We start from the raw sequence: 17,735 nt of genomic DNA, 5'->3' as shown, positions 1-17,735 counted from the left end.
GGGCGCTGATACATTGTTGGTGGAATTGTGAATATATCCAGCCACTCTGGAGAGTGATTTGGAACTATGCTCAAAAAGTTATCAAACTGTGCATCCTGTTTGACTCAGCAGTGTTACTACTGGGTTTATATTCCACAGAGATCTTAAAGAAGGGAAAGGCACCTGTATGTGCAAGAATGTTTGTGGCAGCCCTCTTTGTAGTGGCCAGAAACTGGAAACTGAGTGGATGCCCATCAATTGGAGAATGGCTGAATAAATTGTGGTATATGAATGTTATGGAATATTATTTTTCGGTAAGAAATGATCAGCAGGATGATTTCAGAAAGTCCTGGAGAGACTTACATGAACTGATGCTGAGTGAAATGAGCAGAACCAGGAGATTATATACTTCAACAACAATATTATATGATTATCAATTCTGATGGACGTGATCCTCTTCAACAATGCGATGAACCAAATCAGTTTCAATAGAGCAGTAATGAACTGAACCAGCTACACTCAACGAAAGAACTCTGGGAGATGACTATGAACCACTACATAGAATTCTCAATCCCTCTATTTTTGTCCACTTGCATTTTGGATTTCCTTCACAGGCCATTTGTACACTATTTCAAAGTCCGATTCTTTTTGTACAGCAAAATAACTGTATGGACATGTATACATATATTGTATTTAACTTATACTTTCACATTTTTAACATGTATTGGTCAACCTGCCATCGGGGGAGGGGGTGGAGGGAAGGAGGGGAAAAATTGGAACAAAAGGTTTTGCAATGGTCAATACTGAAAAATTATCCATGCATATGTCTTGTAAATAAAAAGGTATAAAAAAATTCAGAATTTCTGTTACAAAATCGGAAGTTTTTTTAGTCAAATGAATAAAGCATTTATTAGGCACTTATTATGTATAAAGCATTGCATTAAGCATTGGGGATTCAGATTGACACATAAGATAGTCTCCAATCTCAAGAAGCTCATATTCTGATGGGAAAACAGCACCTATAAAGACTGTATGCAGTAACAAAGCCAATTTTAATGTTCCTTTCTAAAATGGATCATTTCCACTCACTGTTTCTGATGTTGAACCACTTGATAATGCCAAGGTATCTGGGGGAAATAACTTTTTTTCCTGGTTTTCAGTAGCTGTGCATTGTAGGAGTGGTTGCCAGGCTGCATGTTCACAGAGATTTCTTCCCAAGATGATCCCTGAGGGTGAGGGGATGGAAGCATTATTATTCCCAACGCTCCTGCATTTAAGGCCTTGGGTTATCTCCTTCAAGGTCTGAAGAAAAATGGTGGTCAAGGTGGGGGTGGTTCGACTTGCTAGGTAAATTCTGACTCCTATCTCTCTTGGCTTATCTCGACATGTATATGATAGATGACAAGAAAGGTGAGCCCTCTTTTCCACAATGATTTCTCACCTCGGGAAAGTTGGGCAGGAAACAGATCTAATGATCTGGGGACATTACTACTATTCCCACTTGGGCTTGGGAGTGGAGACTTAATCCTCAAGGTTTTTAAAAATTAATTACATATTTGCAGTGTAAGAGATTCTTCAGGCATCCATGATTTTGTCTGTGTAGGTATTGTTTTCATAAAGCACGCTTCAAGTTCCCTTAGTTTCTGAATTTCAGCTGTCCTGTCAATAGATTTAGCTAAGTTGTTCCTCCGGTGACAAGTGGATTGTCCTTCCTCTGGACTGTTCTTGAAGCTTCTTCAGCTTGGTAAAGTTTGTGCTCAGAGGCTCTTTGAGAAATCAGGTCATCTCTTTCCAACAACAGCAACAGTTATAAATAAAGACCAGATTTCATCTGAGAAACTGTGTGAACATGCAGTATAAAGGGGGAAAAAATCTGTTTGGGGTTAAACACTATTGTAGAACAATATATATGTTACATCTACCTGGTCTTAATCACAAAATGTCTTTGTTCATTTTTAACAACTACTTTTATTTTATTTCATTTCAAACTTATCTAGTTTCTTTTTTAAAATTTTAATAGTGTTTTATTTTTCCAAATACATGCAGAGAGTAGTTTTTAACATTCACCTTTGTAAAACCTTGTGTTCCAAATTTTACTCCTTCTTTCCCCCTCTTCCTCCTCCCTAAAACGGTACTTACTAGCTGTAGTTTGCTGTCTGATTTGTAGGTATTAGGTGTGGGATATGTTTATGACTCTCTATAATGTTTTATCCTATGTTAGTTTTCTTGATCGTTATAACCTTCCTACAGAGTAGGCAGCTAGGTGGTAGCAGTGCTGATCTGAAGTCAGGAAGGCCAGAGTTCAAATTACCCTCACACATTCACTAGCTGTGTGACCCTAGGTAAGTTATTTATTTGTCTCCTTAACTTCCTTATCTGTGAAATGGGAATAATAATTACATTTGTTTTCCAGGCTTCTTGCAAAGATATTTGCAAAGTCTTGTAAAACTTTAAGACCTCTATAAATGCCAGCTTTTGCTATGCAATATTACTTTCCCTGTCTTATAGATGAGGAAACTGAATCTGTAGAGAATAAGCCAGTGATAGGAGCATAGTTTTAGAATTAGAAGAGATCTTATAGGCAATCCAGTACATTATTCTTATTTTACAGATAAGGAAAAGGAGGCACAAGGAGATTTATTAAAGTTTCCCCTGGTTACACAGCTATTAAGTGTTAGAAACACCATGTGAACCCAGGTTTTGCCTTCCAGGGCTGTAACTACTAGGTAACCCGGGGGCCTCAGAGTCAGATGCTCCAATCTACATCCAAAAGCAACCAAAACAAGAGGTGGTCCAACCTCTACTTAAAGACATTCAATGTGATGTCAACTAAGTGGCGCCATAGTGCAAAGAGCACCAGGCCATGAATTCAAATTCAGCCTCAGACGCTTACTAGCTGTGTGGCTCTGGGCCCCATTTGCCTCAGTTTTTTCATCTTTTAGATGAATTGCAGAAGTAAGTGGCAAACCACTCCAGTAACTCTGCTAAGAAAACCTCAAATGGGGTCGCAAAGAGTCAGACATGAGTGAAAACCCACTAAATAACAACAAAATATGAAGGAACTAGAGGCAGTCCAATCTGTTTTGAATGGAATTGATTTGGGTATTACTCACTTATTAGTGATAATGATAGCTGATACTTAAATAGCACTTTAATTTGTGCCTTAGAACAATCTTCTAAACTAACAGTAAAACATTTTACTTCTCTTTACAAATGAGGAAAATGAGACTTTGAGAAAGGGAAGTGACTTTTCCAAAATTATTCAGGTCAACGGAAGCCTGGACTTGATCTGGTTTTCTTCTACCTTGCCAGCTCTACTTGTGAGGAAATTTTTCTTAACATCAAGCCTAAATTTACTTCTTTACAAAGACAGGACTAGATTTCACCCAATTCAATTCAAAAGCATTTGTTACTGTGTTCCAAAGACAGAAATGAAGAGCCCTTGCCTACTCTTGGCGTTTATAAAACAGTCACATATAAGGAAATCAGTGTGGTGAAAATAATGAGTGATGGAGAATTAGGAGAGACATAGAGCCCTTTGCAGTCCTTGTTAGCTTTCCTTATTATCATTATCACACAAAGATTGCCTCCTCCTCTTTCTAACATTTCCAGATAAGTGGTACACACATGAGCAGGTGTAAGAGATCATTGGAAAGTGCGTAACCTTGCAGGTATTCAGGAATCTTTATTTCAGAAAAAAGTGAGTCTTGAAGGATGCAAAGAATCTGGTTGTTTGCTTTATCCCAGACTCTTAGAATCTCAAAGTCTTCTCTCCTTTCTCCCTATTGGACATCTTGAAACATCCTTGAATAAAGATGTCCCATCTTCCCTCAAGCCTTCACAGCCCACTGGATCAAATAATGTAGAGATAGAAGGGCCCATTTTCCTCTCAAGCCCATCAATGTTGATCTCACCTTCTGAATTCCCTTAGCATTAATGATGAGTTAGATTCATTGATAGCTGACACATAACCTTTAAGCCCTTTACAAGCATCATCTCATTGGATCCTAAGAACAATTTTATAGTGCAAATATTTTATCCCCTTTTGCAAATGAGGAAACAGAATTGGAGGAAAGGAAGTGACTTATGCAAGGTTGTACAGGTAGTAAATGGCATGATTGATCTTGATTCAGTTTCCTCATGGACTATATTGAGCTTTTGGGGGTAGGTTTGAAGCAGCTTGAGAGCAAGGACAGGTTACTTTCTGTGTGTACCTGGGCACCTGTTACAAATTTCTCAGCACATACTAATCACTTATTTGTGACCATGTGGTCCAGTAGCAGAGCATGACCTCTAGAGTCAAAGGAGGTGAGTCTGACCTACTTGTGTGAGCTTGGACAAGTTGCTTAACTTCTTTTTAAAAGGGGAGTTGGGCTCAAATGACCTCCCTGAGGTCACTTCCTGTTCCCTCCAGTGGAGGCCTGGCCTTAAGCAAAGATGTTATCATGAGAGGCCCTGCTGTTTTCCACTGTGACTATACTTCTGCTATATCCAGCCCAAAGAAAGATCTCTCTGTACTCCCACGGGATAGAATATGGGATACTTGAAACTGCTTTCCTTCCAGCTTCCTCAGGAGCGGGGCTCCATACTCAAGCAGCCCCTGAGGGCCCTTCACCCCTTATTGTCACCCCCTTGGTCCCAAAAACAACTAATGAGTTATAAAGCAGTGAAAGCAGGAAAGGAAGCCATTGGTTCTGAAGCACTGGCCCCCAAGGCCCCTCTCCTCCAAAGGCACACTCTGCGCAACCGGATGTTCCTTTAGCTCAATGGAATTTGGACTGATTTACAAAGATAAGATCAATCTGACCCCTAATTCCTAAAATGCAATTTATGGGCTTGCCTCTTATGTGCCACAACACGTCTGCTTATAGCAAATCTGGTAATTATTTATGTAAACACAGCACATTGCTCTGTGGATTATAATTGGAGATGCTTTGCTGGAACAGGAAACAGGAGTGGGGGACGAAAGCAGCTGGTACAGGAGTTGAAACCTCCCCTTTGAAAATTCTCACCTGTGTCTTTGAAATCTTCCCTGTGTCCTATTTCTGGATGTCAAACTAGAATGGGGTTTCTCCCCTTCCTTCTCCTCAGATATGTCTGGGCAAGTTGCTTCCAAAGCCCCCCAGTTTCCTAGACAGTTCACTGATCTCTCACCTTTCCTCACCACCAAGGTCCCATCCTCACCCTTCTGGGCCTAACCAAACGGAGAACATGACCTCTGGGGCAGTGCACTGGGGCTCTGGGCGCCTTGTCTGATGAAACATCAATCACAGCCACACTGAGAATCCCCAGGATTAGGAACTGAACGCTGCTTGGCAAAGGGCAAGAGAGGACTGGGCAAAGGGAAGGTCTTAGCTACTACATACTCTCACATAACAGTTACAAATGAGGATTAGAGAAGAAAGAAAATAGGATGGATTGAGCCAGCTGGGGTTTTAGGCACTCCCAACTCGCAGCTGTGGGACAGGAATCTGAATCTTTAAATAACACTAAGTTTTGAACTCTTTCAACTGTTATCTCTTTTGGAAGATCCCGGTGGACAGGCTGGGCAGACATATTGGAAGGAGCCCAATGTAGAGCAATTCACAATCTGTATGGGGAGAGACTCATAGCCAGCAGTCGAGAAGCGATTATTAAGTGCCTACTATGTTCCTGGAGCCAAAGCTTAATTATTTTGGTCACATAAGAAGAAGATGGGACTCGTTGAAAAAGACCCTCCTATTGGGAGAAAATTGAAGGCAAAAGAAAAAGAGGAGAGCAGAAGAGGAGATGGACAGATAGTGTCACGGAAACAATGAACGTGAATTTGGACGGACTCTGAGAGAGAGGGGGGAGAAGAGAAGGGCCTGGTGTGCTGTGGTCAGTGGGGCCAAGAAGAATTGGACACAACTGAAGGACTCAGTAACAACAAAAAATGTTCCAGGCACGTGCTAAGTAAACCCTGTGGATACAAAGAAAGGCAAATTCGTGATCCCTGATTTGAAGGAGTAGCTAACAGGGAAATAATTAGTCACTTACCAGATAAATTCAGAGTAAATGGAAGGTAATCTCATAAGAGAGGTAGGAGCTACAAGTGCCAATAAAAGCCGTTTACTGAAGGTGAACTGAGAAGTGTTTTGAAATCAGGAATTCTAGAAAAGAGCATTTCAGGCCCAAAGGCCTAGGCAAGTCAGGGAGATAGGAGAGGACATCATCCTTCCTTCTCAAAGAGAACCAATGATGTCACTATGGTGATGGCCTGACTTGGTCATGAACCGGATTGAAGTGAGTCAGAGCTGGGCAAAGTCAGCTTCACTCTGTCTTCCAGTGTCATGGAACCAGTGGCGAGACCCCAGTCAGGACTGGGGATGATGGCTCAGATGCAGCGGGAGAAGGAAGGGGCCAAACTATAAAGAGCTTTAAATGCTGGACAGAGGAGTTTCTCTAGAATTAAATGTGAGTTCCTTGGGGGCAGGCACTGTGTGTCCCTTTCCTTGTATCCTCACAGCTTAATAGTGCCTGAAGCTTAGTAAGCATTTAACAAATACTTGTTTTTTGACTGACTGATCCTTGAAGGTTACAGAGAACCAATGCAGTCAGGATGTACTATAAAAAACCACTTTGGCAGATGAATGGCGATTGCATTGGATTGGGGTCCGAGTCAGAGCTGAAGTAGGTAAAGAATGGATCTCCTCTGTAAGGAAAATCTTCAAGAAGAAAGATGTTTTTAAGGCTGGATTACAAATGAAAAAAATTGTCTCTGGAACTTGCCTGGCCTGTTGGCTCCGGCTTAATACACCCTTCATTTGAATGCCAGCTGTGACACTCATTTCCTCAGTAGCCTGGGGCGTGCCATTTAACCTCAGTTTCCCCATCTGTAAAATGGGGTTAATAATCCGTACCTGCTGCTGGAGCGTGGTAAGATTTTAATTGGGTAATGGCTATGCAAGGCTTTGATGTAGTCAGTTTTATTAACTTGCAAGGGATTCCCTGAGGCCAGAGAAAGCAGTTAAAACCCAGGAGAGAAGAAAGGCCTCAAAAAACAAAAAGCTCAGCTAAGCATTTCACTTCCAGCTCTAATTTCAGAGGCATATATTGTCTTCTTCAGCGTGGGTGGAAGGGGTGGATGGAGACGAGAGAGAGAGAGAGAGAGAGAGAGAGAGAGAGAGAGAGAGAGAGAGAGAGAGAGAGAGAAGGAAGAGAGGGGAGGAGAGAATAAGAGAAAGAGACAGAGACACAAAGAGAGACACAGAGAGACAGAGAGAAGAAAGAGACAGAGACAGAGAGAGAAGAAGGAGAGAAGGAGGGAAGGAGAGAGAGAGAGAGAGAGAGAGAGAGAGAGAGAGAGAGAGAGAGAGAGAGAGAGAGAGAGGCCAGAGAGTTTGGGAGTCCATTAATGGCAGCTGGCAGCTGGGTCAAGTGGCTGCTAGGTATCAGATTGTACAGGACAAAACTAAATTAGTCATTAGACTAGTGAATGAGTGTTATTCTTTGGCCCCACCAAAGTTCATTCCTCAGAGCTTGACTCTAGTCAGAGAATTATTTTGGGGTGAATCCAAGTTCCTGAAATTGAGCTTTAAAAAAAACAATGCAGCGCCCCCCCTCCCCCCCTCCTCTCTTCCTCAACAAGGTAGCATAAAGGAAAGACCAATGTCCAGGCACTGCACATTTATTCATTCAAATATTTATCAAGTGTCTGATATATTCCAAAGAGCGGTAGCTATTGATGCAGGCGCAGTGGATAGTTGAAAAATATGGGCCTAAGCATCCTCTCCACCACTTTTTTTTCTAAATTAAAACGTATATATACAATTATTTAAATAATTGCACAGCTGTGAATCTCTCAACTTAATTGTATAGTAGCTAGCATTCATATAGAACTTTAGAGTATACAAAGAACTTTACAAACATCTCAACAACACTAGGAGGGAAGGTGCTATTAATAAATGTCCCAGACTAGATTTGAACTCCTGGTCTCGCTTTGGTCCTACACCTTATAGCTGATGAATGCTAATTAATGAATGAATCTTTTTAGTTGTCAAGTTTCATATAATTTTTTTAATGAGACAATTGGAGTTAAATGACTTGCCCAGGGTCAACCAGTAGTGTTAAATGTCCAAAGTCAGATTTAAACTCAAGTGCTTCTGACTCCAAGGCTGGTACTGTATCCATTGCACCATCTAGCTGTGCTTGTCAAATTTAATATAAAGAATTGTATTCCTGGGACACTAGTGCATTGTTGGTGGAGTTGTGAAATGATCCAACCATTCTGCAGAGCGATTTGGAACTATGCCCAAAGAGCTATAAAACTGTGCATACCCTTTTGATCCACCAGTGTCACTACTGAGTGGTGTCCTGAGGAAATCATAAAAAAGGGGAAAATGTTTGTAGCAGCTCTTTTTATAAAGACAAAGAACTAGAAAATGAGTAGATGCCCATCAGTTGGGGAATGGCTGAATAAATTATGGTATATGAAAATAATGGAATATTATTGTTCTAAAAAAAATTATGAGCAAGCTGATTTTAGAAAGGCCTGGGAAGATTTACACAAAGTGATGCCGAGTAAACAAGCAGAACCAGGAATACAGTGTACCCAGTTACAAGAGTGTGCAATGATCAAGTATGAAAGACGAGGTTCTTCTCAGAGGTTCAGTGATCCAAGGCAATCCCAATAAACTTTGGATAGAAAATGCCATAACTGCAGTAAATGAATGTAAATCAACACATACTATGTTCACTTTTTTCCCCTTTTTTTTCTCTTATAGTTTTTTCCTTTTGTTTTGATTTTTCTATCCCAACGTAATTCATAAAGAATGTGTATTTTTTTAAAAAAATTAATGTACATGTATAACCAGAAAAAGAAAACAATAAAGGAAATTGGAAATAAAAAACAAACAAACAAACAAAACCAAGAAGTGCATTCATTCTTCCTCCAAGCTGAGGAAGCAAATTTACATTTGGGGATGGGAAGGATATGTTTTAAGTACCATTTCTGGTCTTCCTTGGCTTTGTAGGGTTTTTTTTTTGGAGGTGATAGAATGGGGAGACATTGGCACTGCATTGGATAGATTGACACTGGTGGAGGGATGAGGACAGATTGTCTGTGGCTCTGTTGGTGGTATCATGTGTTATCTTGTTCATACAATTCCCAATGGGTCAAGAAAGAAGCATTTCTAATTTTATGAGCATATACCATTTGCAAGCATTCTGGAAGGAAGGATTTTCAAGGGAGTTTCTGTGGCTATCTAGGGCATAGTCTTTGATTTTTTTCTTCCCATCCAAACTTAAAGTTCTGAAATTTAGGTTCAGGGACAAGAATAGATCACAAGAACTGAAAAGCTTTTGCACTAACAAAATCAATGCAACTAGCATAAGAAAGGAAGATGTTGATTAAAGAGTAAATCTTTGCATCAAATATTTATGGTATCCAAGATATATAAGAAACTTACACAAATAGATATAAGACAAAAAAATTCCCCCCAAAAAATAAGTGATTATAGAAGATAGAAGTGGTTAAATAGACATATAGATAAACAGACAGATCGTTTAAGTGCTTATTATGTCAAACCCTGCATTAAATGGTCAAGATTCAAGACAAAAATTGATGTAGTCCCTGCCCTCAAGGAGGTTATAGCCTCACAATTTGTTGAAAATGAGTGGAGAGCATGATGAATAGACTACTAGAAAGTAGCATAGGGACATAGGGACCTGGTCTTCAGCAGGATAAATTGCAAGTTCACCTATCAGACCAAGAAGTAGATTCCAAGATTTGGATGGGAGGAAAATGAGAATGATAAGTGCAGAATAAATAGCATGCTGTGGAGAATAGCTCTCAGAGGAAGACTTGCAAACTATTAAAAATTTTATTAAAGATTATTCCAATTTAAAACAATTGTTAACGATGACAAAAATAGGAATAGATAATATTCAAGGGACTGTAGAAAGATAAGCAGAGTTGGTTCTGTATTCTGTTCTAACCATTTTGAAAAGAAATTTATTATTTCTTATTGTTGTTGTTGTTTAATTATTGTTGTTTTTTAAAAATTGACTAAAAAGTCCATACATTTTTAATTAGAGATTTTAATTCTAGGTCTACTTCCCAAGTAGGGAAAGAAAGAAAGGTCATATACATCAAAATAGTAGTACGCCTTTGCAAAATAGCAAAGAATTAGAAACAAAGTAGACACCCATTGATTGGGGAATGATAAAACAAACTTTGGTACATAAACATAATTGAATATTGAATATTATTAAACCATAGAAAAAAGAACATGAAGAATTCAAGCATGGGAAGATATGGGGTATTTTCAAGTAAGGCAAACAGAATCAGGAAGACAATTCAATAATTATAACAATTTAAGTGGAAAAGACAAAGAAAAAGAACAAAACTAAATCCTGAAAAATAATAGCCAGCATTATATATAGTGCTTTAAATTTTGCATTGTCTCATTTGATTCTTCCAATAGCCCTATGAGATTGGTGCTATTATTATGCCCATTTTGCAGATGAGAAAACTGAGATTGAAGAAAGTTCACACAATCGATGTCACACAACTAGTCTCCTTTGTCCAAATCCAGCACTCTATCCATTGCCCTACCTAGTTATCTACTTGTGATAATTGTAATCCATAATTATAATGACCATTATGTCAGACTCATTTGATTAATCAGTTGATTTTGCTGAACTGGTTTCTTTCTGCTTTCAGAAATTTTTATTTTTTGTTACAAAGAATGGCTGGGTAGGGGAGAAAAGAGAGATGGTTTAGAAGATGAAGATGATGTAAAAACAAAAGATATTAATATTTTTAAAAAGAATGAATCATAGGATTCAAAGCTGAAAAGGAATTTAAAGTTGGTCTAATCCAAGCCACTAATTTGGGGAATAATGAAGTTGCAGGTCAGATATTGCCCAAGGTCACACAAAAAATTAAATAAGCAAAGCTAAGACTAACTCCCAAACAAGCGCTCTCTCCCCTGTAGTAACACCCAGAATTCAAAGCCATGACCCTGACACATACACTAATGCAGTGATGTAACATCTTTGCCCATGATTGGCTGATCTTTCATTATTTAGGGTGTAAAGCCAAAACAAAGGATTCTGGGGTTCTCAGGATCAGTGATAGGGATGAAGCTAGAGGCAGCTTAGTAGAAAGGATGGTGAAAGGTGGTAGAAAGGTGGTGGGGAAAAAAATCAGTGGCCTGGAAATCTCGAAATGTGAATTCTCTTCCTGGCATTGCTTAAAACCTTCTATGTGACTGAGAGCAAGTCACTGAGTTCCTGGAACTCAGTTTCCTCATTTGTAACCTGAAGGCCCTGGACGCTGATCTCTTTCTTTTCTGGCTGTCATTCTCAGGAAGTAACTCTCGTTTCTCTTCTCCCCCCCCACACACATTAAAAGGAGAACAGCACAGACATTCCAGGAAGGCCAGGGTCGGGGCAGTGGAAAAACTTTACTGCATGATTGTGATGAGGAAGGTTAACAGCTAAGAACCTAAGTTTGACCTCTGCTCATTGAATTGGGATGTTTTGTTTCTTGAAGGCAAAATTTATTTCCAGGTCCTAATTTAAAACATCATTTGCCTTAATCAGCCAGGGTGTACAGAGCACTCATCTGTGAGCACCTGTGAACAAAGCTAATGTTAGTCTGTGCCCTAAGTTTCCCTGACCAATCTATCTCCAGTGGGGGGGGGGGGATTTGATCCCTCCCTATCCTTGTTTGAAGTTTGACTTTTGGTAGACCAGAGTCAACCAGATTTGACAAAATGGGGAAAAAACATTTAAATGCACATTCTGCTGATTCCCCAGGTGAACCATCAATCAAGCCACACTGTTACTTTCCCTGTATAGATGGGAAATCAAAGCCATGACTAGGAATTTGGAAATGGGAAGGAAAAGAGGTGGTATCCTAAAAGACTGATGTATTTGGGTGAAGAGAGGAAATGACTTATCCCAAAGGATCATGACCAGAGAGGAGTAACAAGTCACCTGGCTATGGAAAGGAGGAGCAAGTGGTGGGACTCTCCAACCCTGGTCACCCCAGGCTGGAAGCTGCCTCCTCAGGTTGGTGCCCTGGGCAAAGACCTTGTTGCCCTGAGCTACTTGCCTGGTACTCTGCTAATGGTGTGTTCAGGATTTAATGGATGGGTTTGGGGTGCTGGGAAGAGGGGGAAAATTTTGTTTTTTAAATGTTTTGCTTTTCTTTGTGTGAATTTTTTCAAAATGCCCTCTGACAATAGCCCACCTTAATGAATTCAGTTTCCATGCTACAAACCAGAGCCCTGTCTTAGGAACATTTCAAAAATTATTTACATTGAGAATAAATGGGAAACAATGATTGAATCAATTCGGATGACCTCTTCCCTCCACCGGCCCCAGCCTGAATCCAGCCCTGTTTCCATTTCAGCCCAGAGCTCAGCACGCCTAGTTCCAGACGTCCAGACCTCGCACTCTATAAATCCTTTCTGCCCTTGCCCCAGAGTTGCTGACTGCATGTATTTTGGGCCCTGACTTTAATTCCCTCATCCTTGGCTGGTGACATTAAGATTTGTAACTGATAGAATGTGTTTTTAATGTATTTCCTGCAGGTTGCTATTAAAGAAATCTAATTCTTCTGAACTTTCAAAAGCCTTCTTTTCATAAAAGAGGAGAGAGGATAAGGTCATGTAATGGAAAGGGGGGGGAGACTTTGGAATCTGAAGGAAGACCTAAACCAGGGGCTCTGCTCCTTGTTACCTATGGGTGACCTTGGCCCAGGCCTGCTCACAGAACCTTCCCCTTGCCCTCTCCCACAGCCCAGTGTTCCCTCCTTTTCCAATGTTCTTAGAAAACGGTCCAACTTTTTGCTTTGCCTCCATCACTCTCTACCTTGTGTTCTACTTAGCTCTGTGTATATTCTCAACCCTCTTTTCTCTCATAGGAGAATGGAAGCTTCTTGAAGATAGGGACTATCTGGTTTTTTATTTTGTACTCCTAGTGATCCACAGGGAATCACAGGAACACAGCTGTAGAGTTAGACGGGGCCTCCAGAGACCATCCAGACCACCTTACAGATGAGACCACAGGAGCCCAGTTGTCCCCATTTTAACTTGCCCAAAGTCACACAGATAGGAAGTATTAGGAATGGGGATTTTTTTCTGGTTAGAAGTAAAGAGCCTGAGAGCTGAATGAGGCTGGAGTAGCAGAGGAAAGGGCTGGAGAAGGATAAAGGCAGTCCAACTCTAAGAGGGGCAGGGGCTTCTTCAGTAGTGAGGTGGGGGGGCAGAGGAATAGGGGAAAAGTGGGAGGAAGTAGGGGCAGGACGACTCAAAGGGGAAGGGGGTAAGGCAGAAAGCTAGTAGGAAAGGCTTCAGGAAGGCGATAGTCCTGGGGCATCCACTGAGCCCGGCTGTCTCTGGCTGCCAGCGGCACAAGCCTGGAAATGGGTTGGGCAGTGCCCATTGCCAATGGGCCCTCCAGGAGGCAGTTCCCAGAGCTTCAGTGTTGTAGAGCCCACACTTGTCGGGCACTGCAGCACAGCCCCTGCTTCCAAGGCCCTCGGGCTTTACCCTGGGCAGGATGTCTGTGGCATCCCAGTACTGGGTGATGGCATGTTTCCAACCTTCCTCTCTCTATCGTGGGGTAATGGAAGCTCCTTGAGGTTGGCTAGGTACCATGTGATTTTTATCTTTTGTGATTTGTATGGGATCCCAAGAACATGGCTGTAAAGCTAGAAGAGCCAGAAACAACAGCAAAACCTCTAAATTCTGAGCCAGAATACTCTTTCCACAGTATTGAGTTGAATTTCCTTTTCTTCCCTGAACCTTAGTTTATCCCTCTCTATAAAAATGTGCTTCAGGGAGGAAAGAGTGAGAATGAGTGATCTCTAAATTCCTTTTTAGCTCAGGTTCCTGCAAGCCTATAGGAAGAACGCTCGGCCTCCCAAAGTTAGTTAGCAGACACTCCCAGGGACATCTGGAGACCCAGATTTTTCGGGCACTCCGTTTCCCTGACCCTGGGACATTCATTGCAACTTTCCCAGGTCTCAGTTGTCTGGATATGAATGAAGATAAATATTTGCCTATGGAACCAGGAGGTGTTGTAAGGACTAATTTGGTTTGAATTTAGGAAGGGCTTTGAAGATGAAAGGCTAGAGCCAGCCTCCGAGTGTACTTCTAACTTGTCTTATTTTAATGAGCTAGGTAAATCAGTGAGGAAATTATGTTAGCCCTGGAATGCTATTCAAGACCTTGCTCATTCTTTACAGGCTCTCCTTCCTCCTTAGGGATAGAGGGAGCTCCTGGAGAGCAAGTTTTTTGTTTGTTTGTTTGTTTGTTTTGGGAGGGGGAAGGGTATCTTTCATAGAGTCCCTAACACAGGGCTTTACACATTAAAGGAACATTGCAAATGTTTGCTGAATGAACCAATGAACTGGGGGTATAATCTGAATCAGGGAGAGGGTAATTTTGGGGGAATGTTGACCTTTGGGTGGTCCATAGTTAGAGGGATATCTAAGGAAGGGAGGTATCTAGAAGAGGCAAAAAATAATAATAATAAGTCAAGGATAAGAGCATGAAACCTAGGAACTGGGGAATCCCAGCTCCAAGGACATGATTTTGTGGAATAATCCACACATACCTTTGTGAGCTTTAGCCTTCCCATATAAAAAACAAGAATAATATTATCATTCCTCTATCTGTATAGTAGTGCAAGATTAATATTACCTGGTATTGTGAGAAAAACACTTAAAGAGATATATAAATATGAATTACAATTATTTTTAATTTAAAAAAATTTTTAATTATCATTTTTTCTTTCTCTTACCTTTCTCTGACCCCACTAGGAAAAAAAAACAAAGAAAAGAAAAACAAGACCCTTGTAATAAATAAGCACAATCAAATCATTCAACAGACATTTATTAAACACTTACTCCATGTCAGGCACTGAGCTACATGCTGGATATACCAAAAAAAGGTAAAAAATAATCCCCCTGATCTGAGGGGCTCACTCTAATTAAGAAGACAATATGCAAACAATCATGTACAACCAAGATTCATATATATGAAGATATATATGAATGGAGAGGAGATAATCAACCGAGGAAAAACACCAGAATTGAGAAGAATCAGCCTAATCAAGCAAAATAAATCCCTAAACTAGTCATATCCAAAAATATGTATCTTGTTCGTTATATTTATTCATCACCTCTGTCAGGAGGTGAGCTCCTTTAATTATCAGTGTTCACATTGGTCACTGTGATGATCAAAGTTCTCAAATCCAAATTGTTTGTTTTTGCAAGATCATTAATGTATAAATTGTTCTTACTTTGCTGTTTGCATCATTTTTGAATAGTTCATACAAATCTTTCCAGGTTTCTCTGAAACCATCCCCTTAAACATTTCTTACAGCACAATAGTATTCCATAACATTCATTTGTCATAACTTGTTCAACCAGTAACCACGTGATGAATGCACTTTGAGTTTCCAAATTTTTACCTTGACAAAAAGAACAGCTTTTATTTTTGTATATATAAGACATTTTTTCCATTGTTTGATCTCTTTGAGGTATAGCATAGTATTGGTATAGGTGGATCAAAGGGTAATGAGATATTTTATTAAGAAGATGTTGGTCAGAAATTTTAATTCACTCCATCATTATAGGTTTACTTATAGAATCTTGAAACACTTTTCAGATTTTCAGTCATTTAACTATTAAAATTGTCACCTTATTTATTTAACTTCTATTTAGAGAATATCACACAAAATGCCAGACTGATTCAAAAACTGGAATTAAAGTTGCCAGAAGAAACAACAATCTCAGATATGCAGATGATACTACTATGATAGTAGAAAGTGAAGAGGAATTTAGAAAATTCTTAATTTGATTTTTGAAGCTTGATTTTGAAGCTTAACATTAAAAAAAAAAAATTCTTGACAACTGGTCTCATCACTTCCCAGAAAACAAAGGGAGAAGAAATGGAAGCAGAGTCAGATTTTATATTCTTGGGCTCAAAGATCAGGGTAGATAGCATCTGTAACTAAGAAATTAAAAGATGCTTGCTGCTCAGAAGAAAAGTAATGGTAAATCTGGACAGTATAGCAAAAAGCAGAGACATCATCTTTCTGACAAAGGTCTGGATTGTCAAAGCTATGGTTTTTCCAGTAGCAATGTGAGCATTGGACTTTAAGAAAAGCTGAGACAACTAAAAAAAATTTATATTAGGTTTTCATTTTTCCAAATACATGTAAAGATAGTTTTCAACTATCTTTGTGTTCTTAATTTTCCTCCCTCTCCTCCTCTCTCCCCTTTCCCTTAAACAGCAAGCAATGCAGTATAAGTTAAACATGTGCAATTCTTCTAAACATATTTCTGTATTTGTCATGCTTTGCAAGAAAAATCAGATCAAAGGTGGAAAAGCACAAGAAAGAAAAATAACAAGCAAGAAAACAACAACAACAACAACAATAAAGGAGAAAAGAGTATGCTTTGATCCACATTCAGACTTCATAGTTCTTTATTTGAATGGCGATAGCTCTTTCTATTAAAAGTCTATTGGAATTGCCTTATTCATCGTTGAAAAGAGCCAAGTCACATAATTTTGTTGTTGCTACTCTGAGATATCACTACATACCTGTCAGATTGGCTAGAATGACAGGGAAAGATAATGTTGGAGGGGATATGGGAAAACAAGGACACTGATACATTGTTGGTGGAATTGTGAATATATCCAACCATTCTGGAGAGTGATTTGGAACTATGCTCAAAAAGTTGTCAAACTGTGCATCCTTGACCCAGCAGTGCTACTACTGGGATTATATCCACAGAGATCTTAAAGAAGGGAAAGGGGCCTGTATGGGCAAGAATGTTTGTGGCAGCCCTCTTTGAAGTGTCCAGAAACTGGAAACTGAGTGGATGCCCATCAATTGGAGAATGACTGAATAAGTTATGTTATGGAATATTATTGTTCGGTAAGAAATGACCAGCAGGATGATTTCAGAGAGGTCTGGAGAGACTTGCATGAACTGATGCTGAGTGAAATGAGCAGGACCAGGAGATCATTATATACTTCAACAACAATGCTATATAATGATCAATTCTGATAGACAAGGCCCTCTCCAACAATGAAATGACCAAATCAGTTCTAATAGAGCAGTAATGAACTGAACCAGCTACACCCAGCGAAAGAACTCTGGGAGATGACTTTGAACCACTACATAGAATTCCCAATCCCTCTATTTTTGTCTACCTGCATTTTTTATTTCCTTCACAGGCTAATTGTACACTGTTTCAAAGTCCGATCCTTTTTGTACTGCAAAACAACTGTTTGGACATATATACATATATTGTATTTAATTTATACTTTAACATATTTAACATGTATTGGTCAACTTGCCATCTGGGCTAGGGGAAGGAAGGGAAAAATTAGAACAAAAGTTTTGGCAATTACTAATACTGTAAAATTACCCATGCATATATCTGGTAAATAAAAACTATTATAATAATAAAAAATTTTTAAAAATTTGCTGTTGCTATATACAAATGTTCTCTTGGTTCTATTCACTTCACTTAGCATCAGTTCATGAAAATATTTCCAGGCTTTTCTGAAATCAACTTGCTCGTCATTTCTTATAGAACAATAATGTTGCATTACATTCACATATCACAACTTAGAGAATAAATATTTATGCTGCTGGAGGAGATTTTGAGAGTTCCATGGACAGCAAGGAGATCAAATCAGTCATACTTAAATAATTTCAGGCTAAACACTGGAAGGTCAAATATTGAAGCTTAAATATTTTGG

The 17,735-nt window shown here is 39.5% G+C and overlaps 1 protein-coding gene across 1 annotated transcript in view; it reads right to left on the bottom strand.

Moving 5' to 3' along the window:
• The window catches only part of TCP11 (t-complex 11), a 63,676-nt gene extending 57,490 nt beyond the window's left edge, over nucleotides 1-6,186 (bottom strand). Inside the window, exons 1-2 of the mRNA XM_074311207.1 lie at nucleotides 5,998-6,186; nucleotides 1,069-1,205 (exon numbers count right to left, since the gene is read on the bottom strand). Coding sequence (XP_074167308.1) covers nucleotides 1,069-1,175 — 107 coding nt within the window. The 5' untranslated portion in view covers nucleotides 1,176-1,205; nucleotides 5,998-6,186. The remainder of the gene's footprint in view (nucleotides 1-1,068; nucleotides 1,206-5,997) is intronic.
• Between the last annotated feature and the right edge of the window lie 11,549 nt (nucleotides 6,187-17,735).

This window comes from Sminthopsis crassicaudata, chromosome 4 (genome assembly GCF_048593235.1).
Source record: "Sminthopsis crassicaudata isolate SCR6 chromosome 4, ASM4859323v1, whole genome shotgun sequence".
NCBI classification, from domain to species: domain Eukaryota; kingdom Metazoa; phylum Chordata; class Mammalia; order Dasyuromorphia; family Dasyuridae; genus Sminthopsis; species Sminthopsis crassicaudata.
Note: the sequence above shows the minus strand (reverse complement) of the source record. Positions and strands in the feature narration are given on the sequence as shown.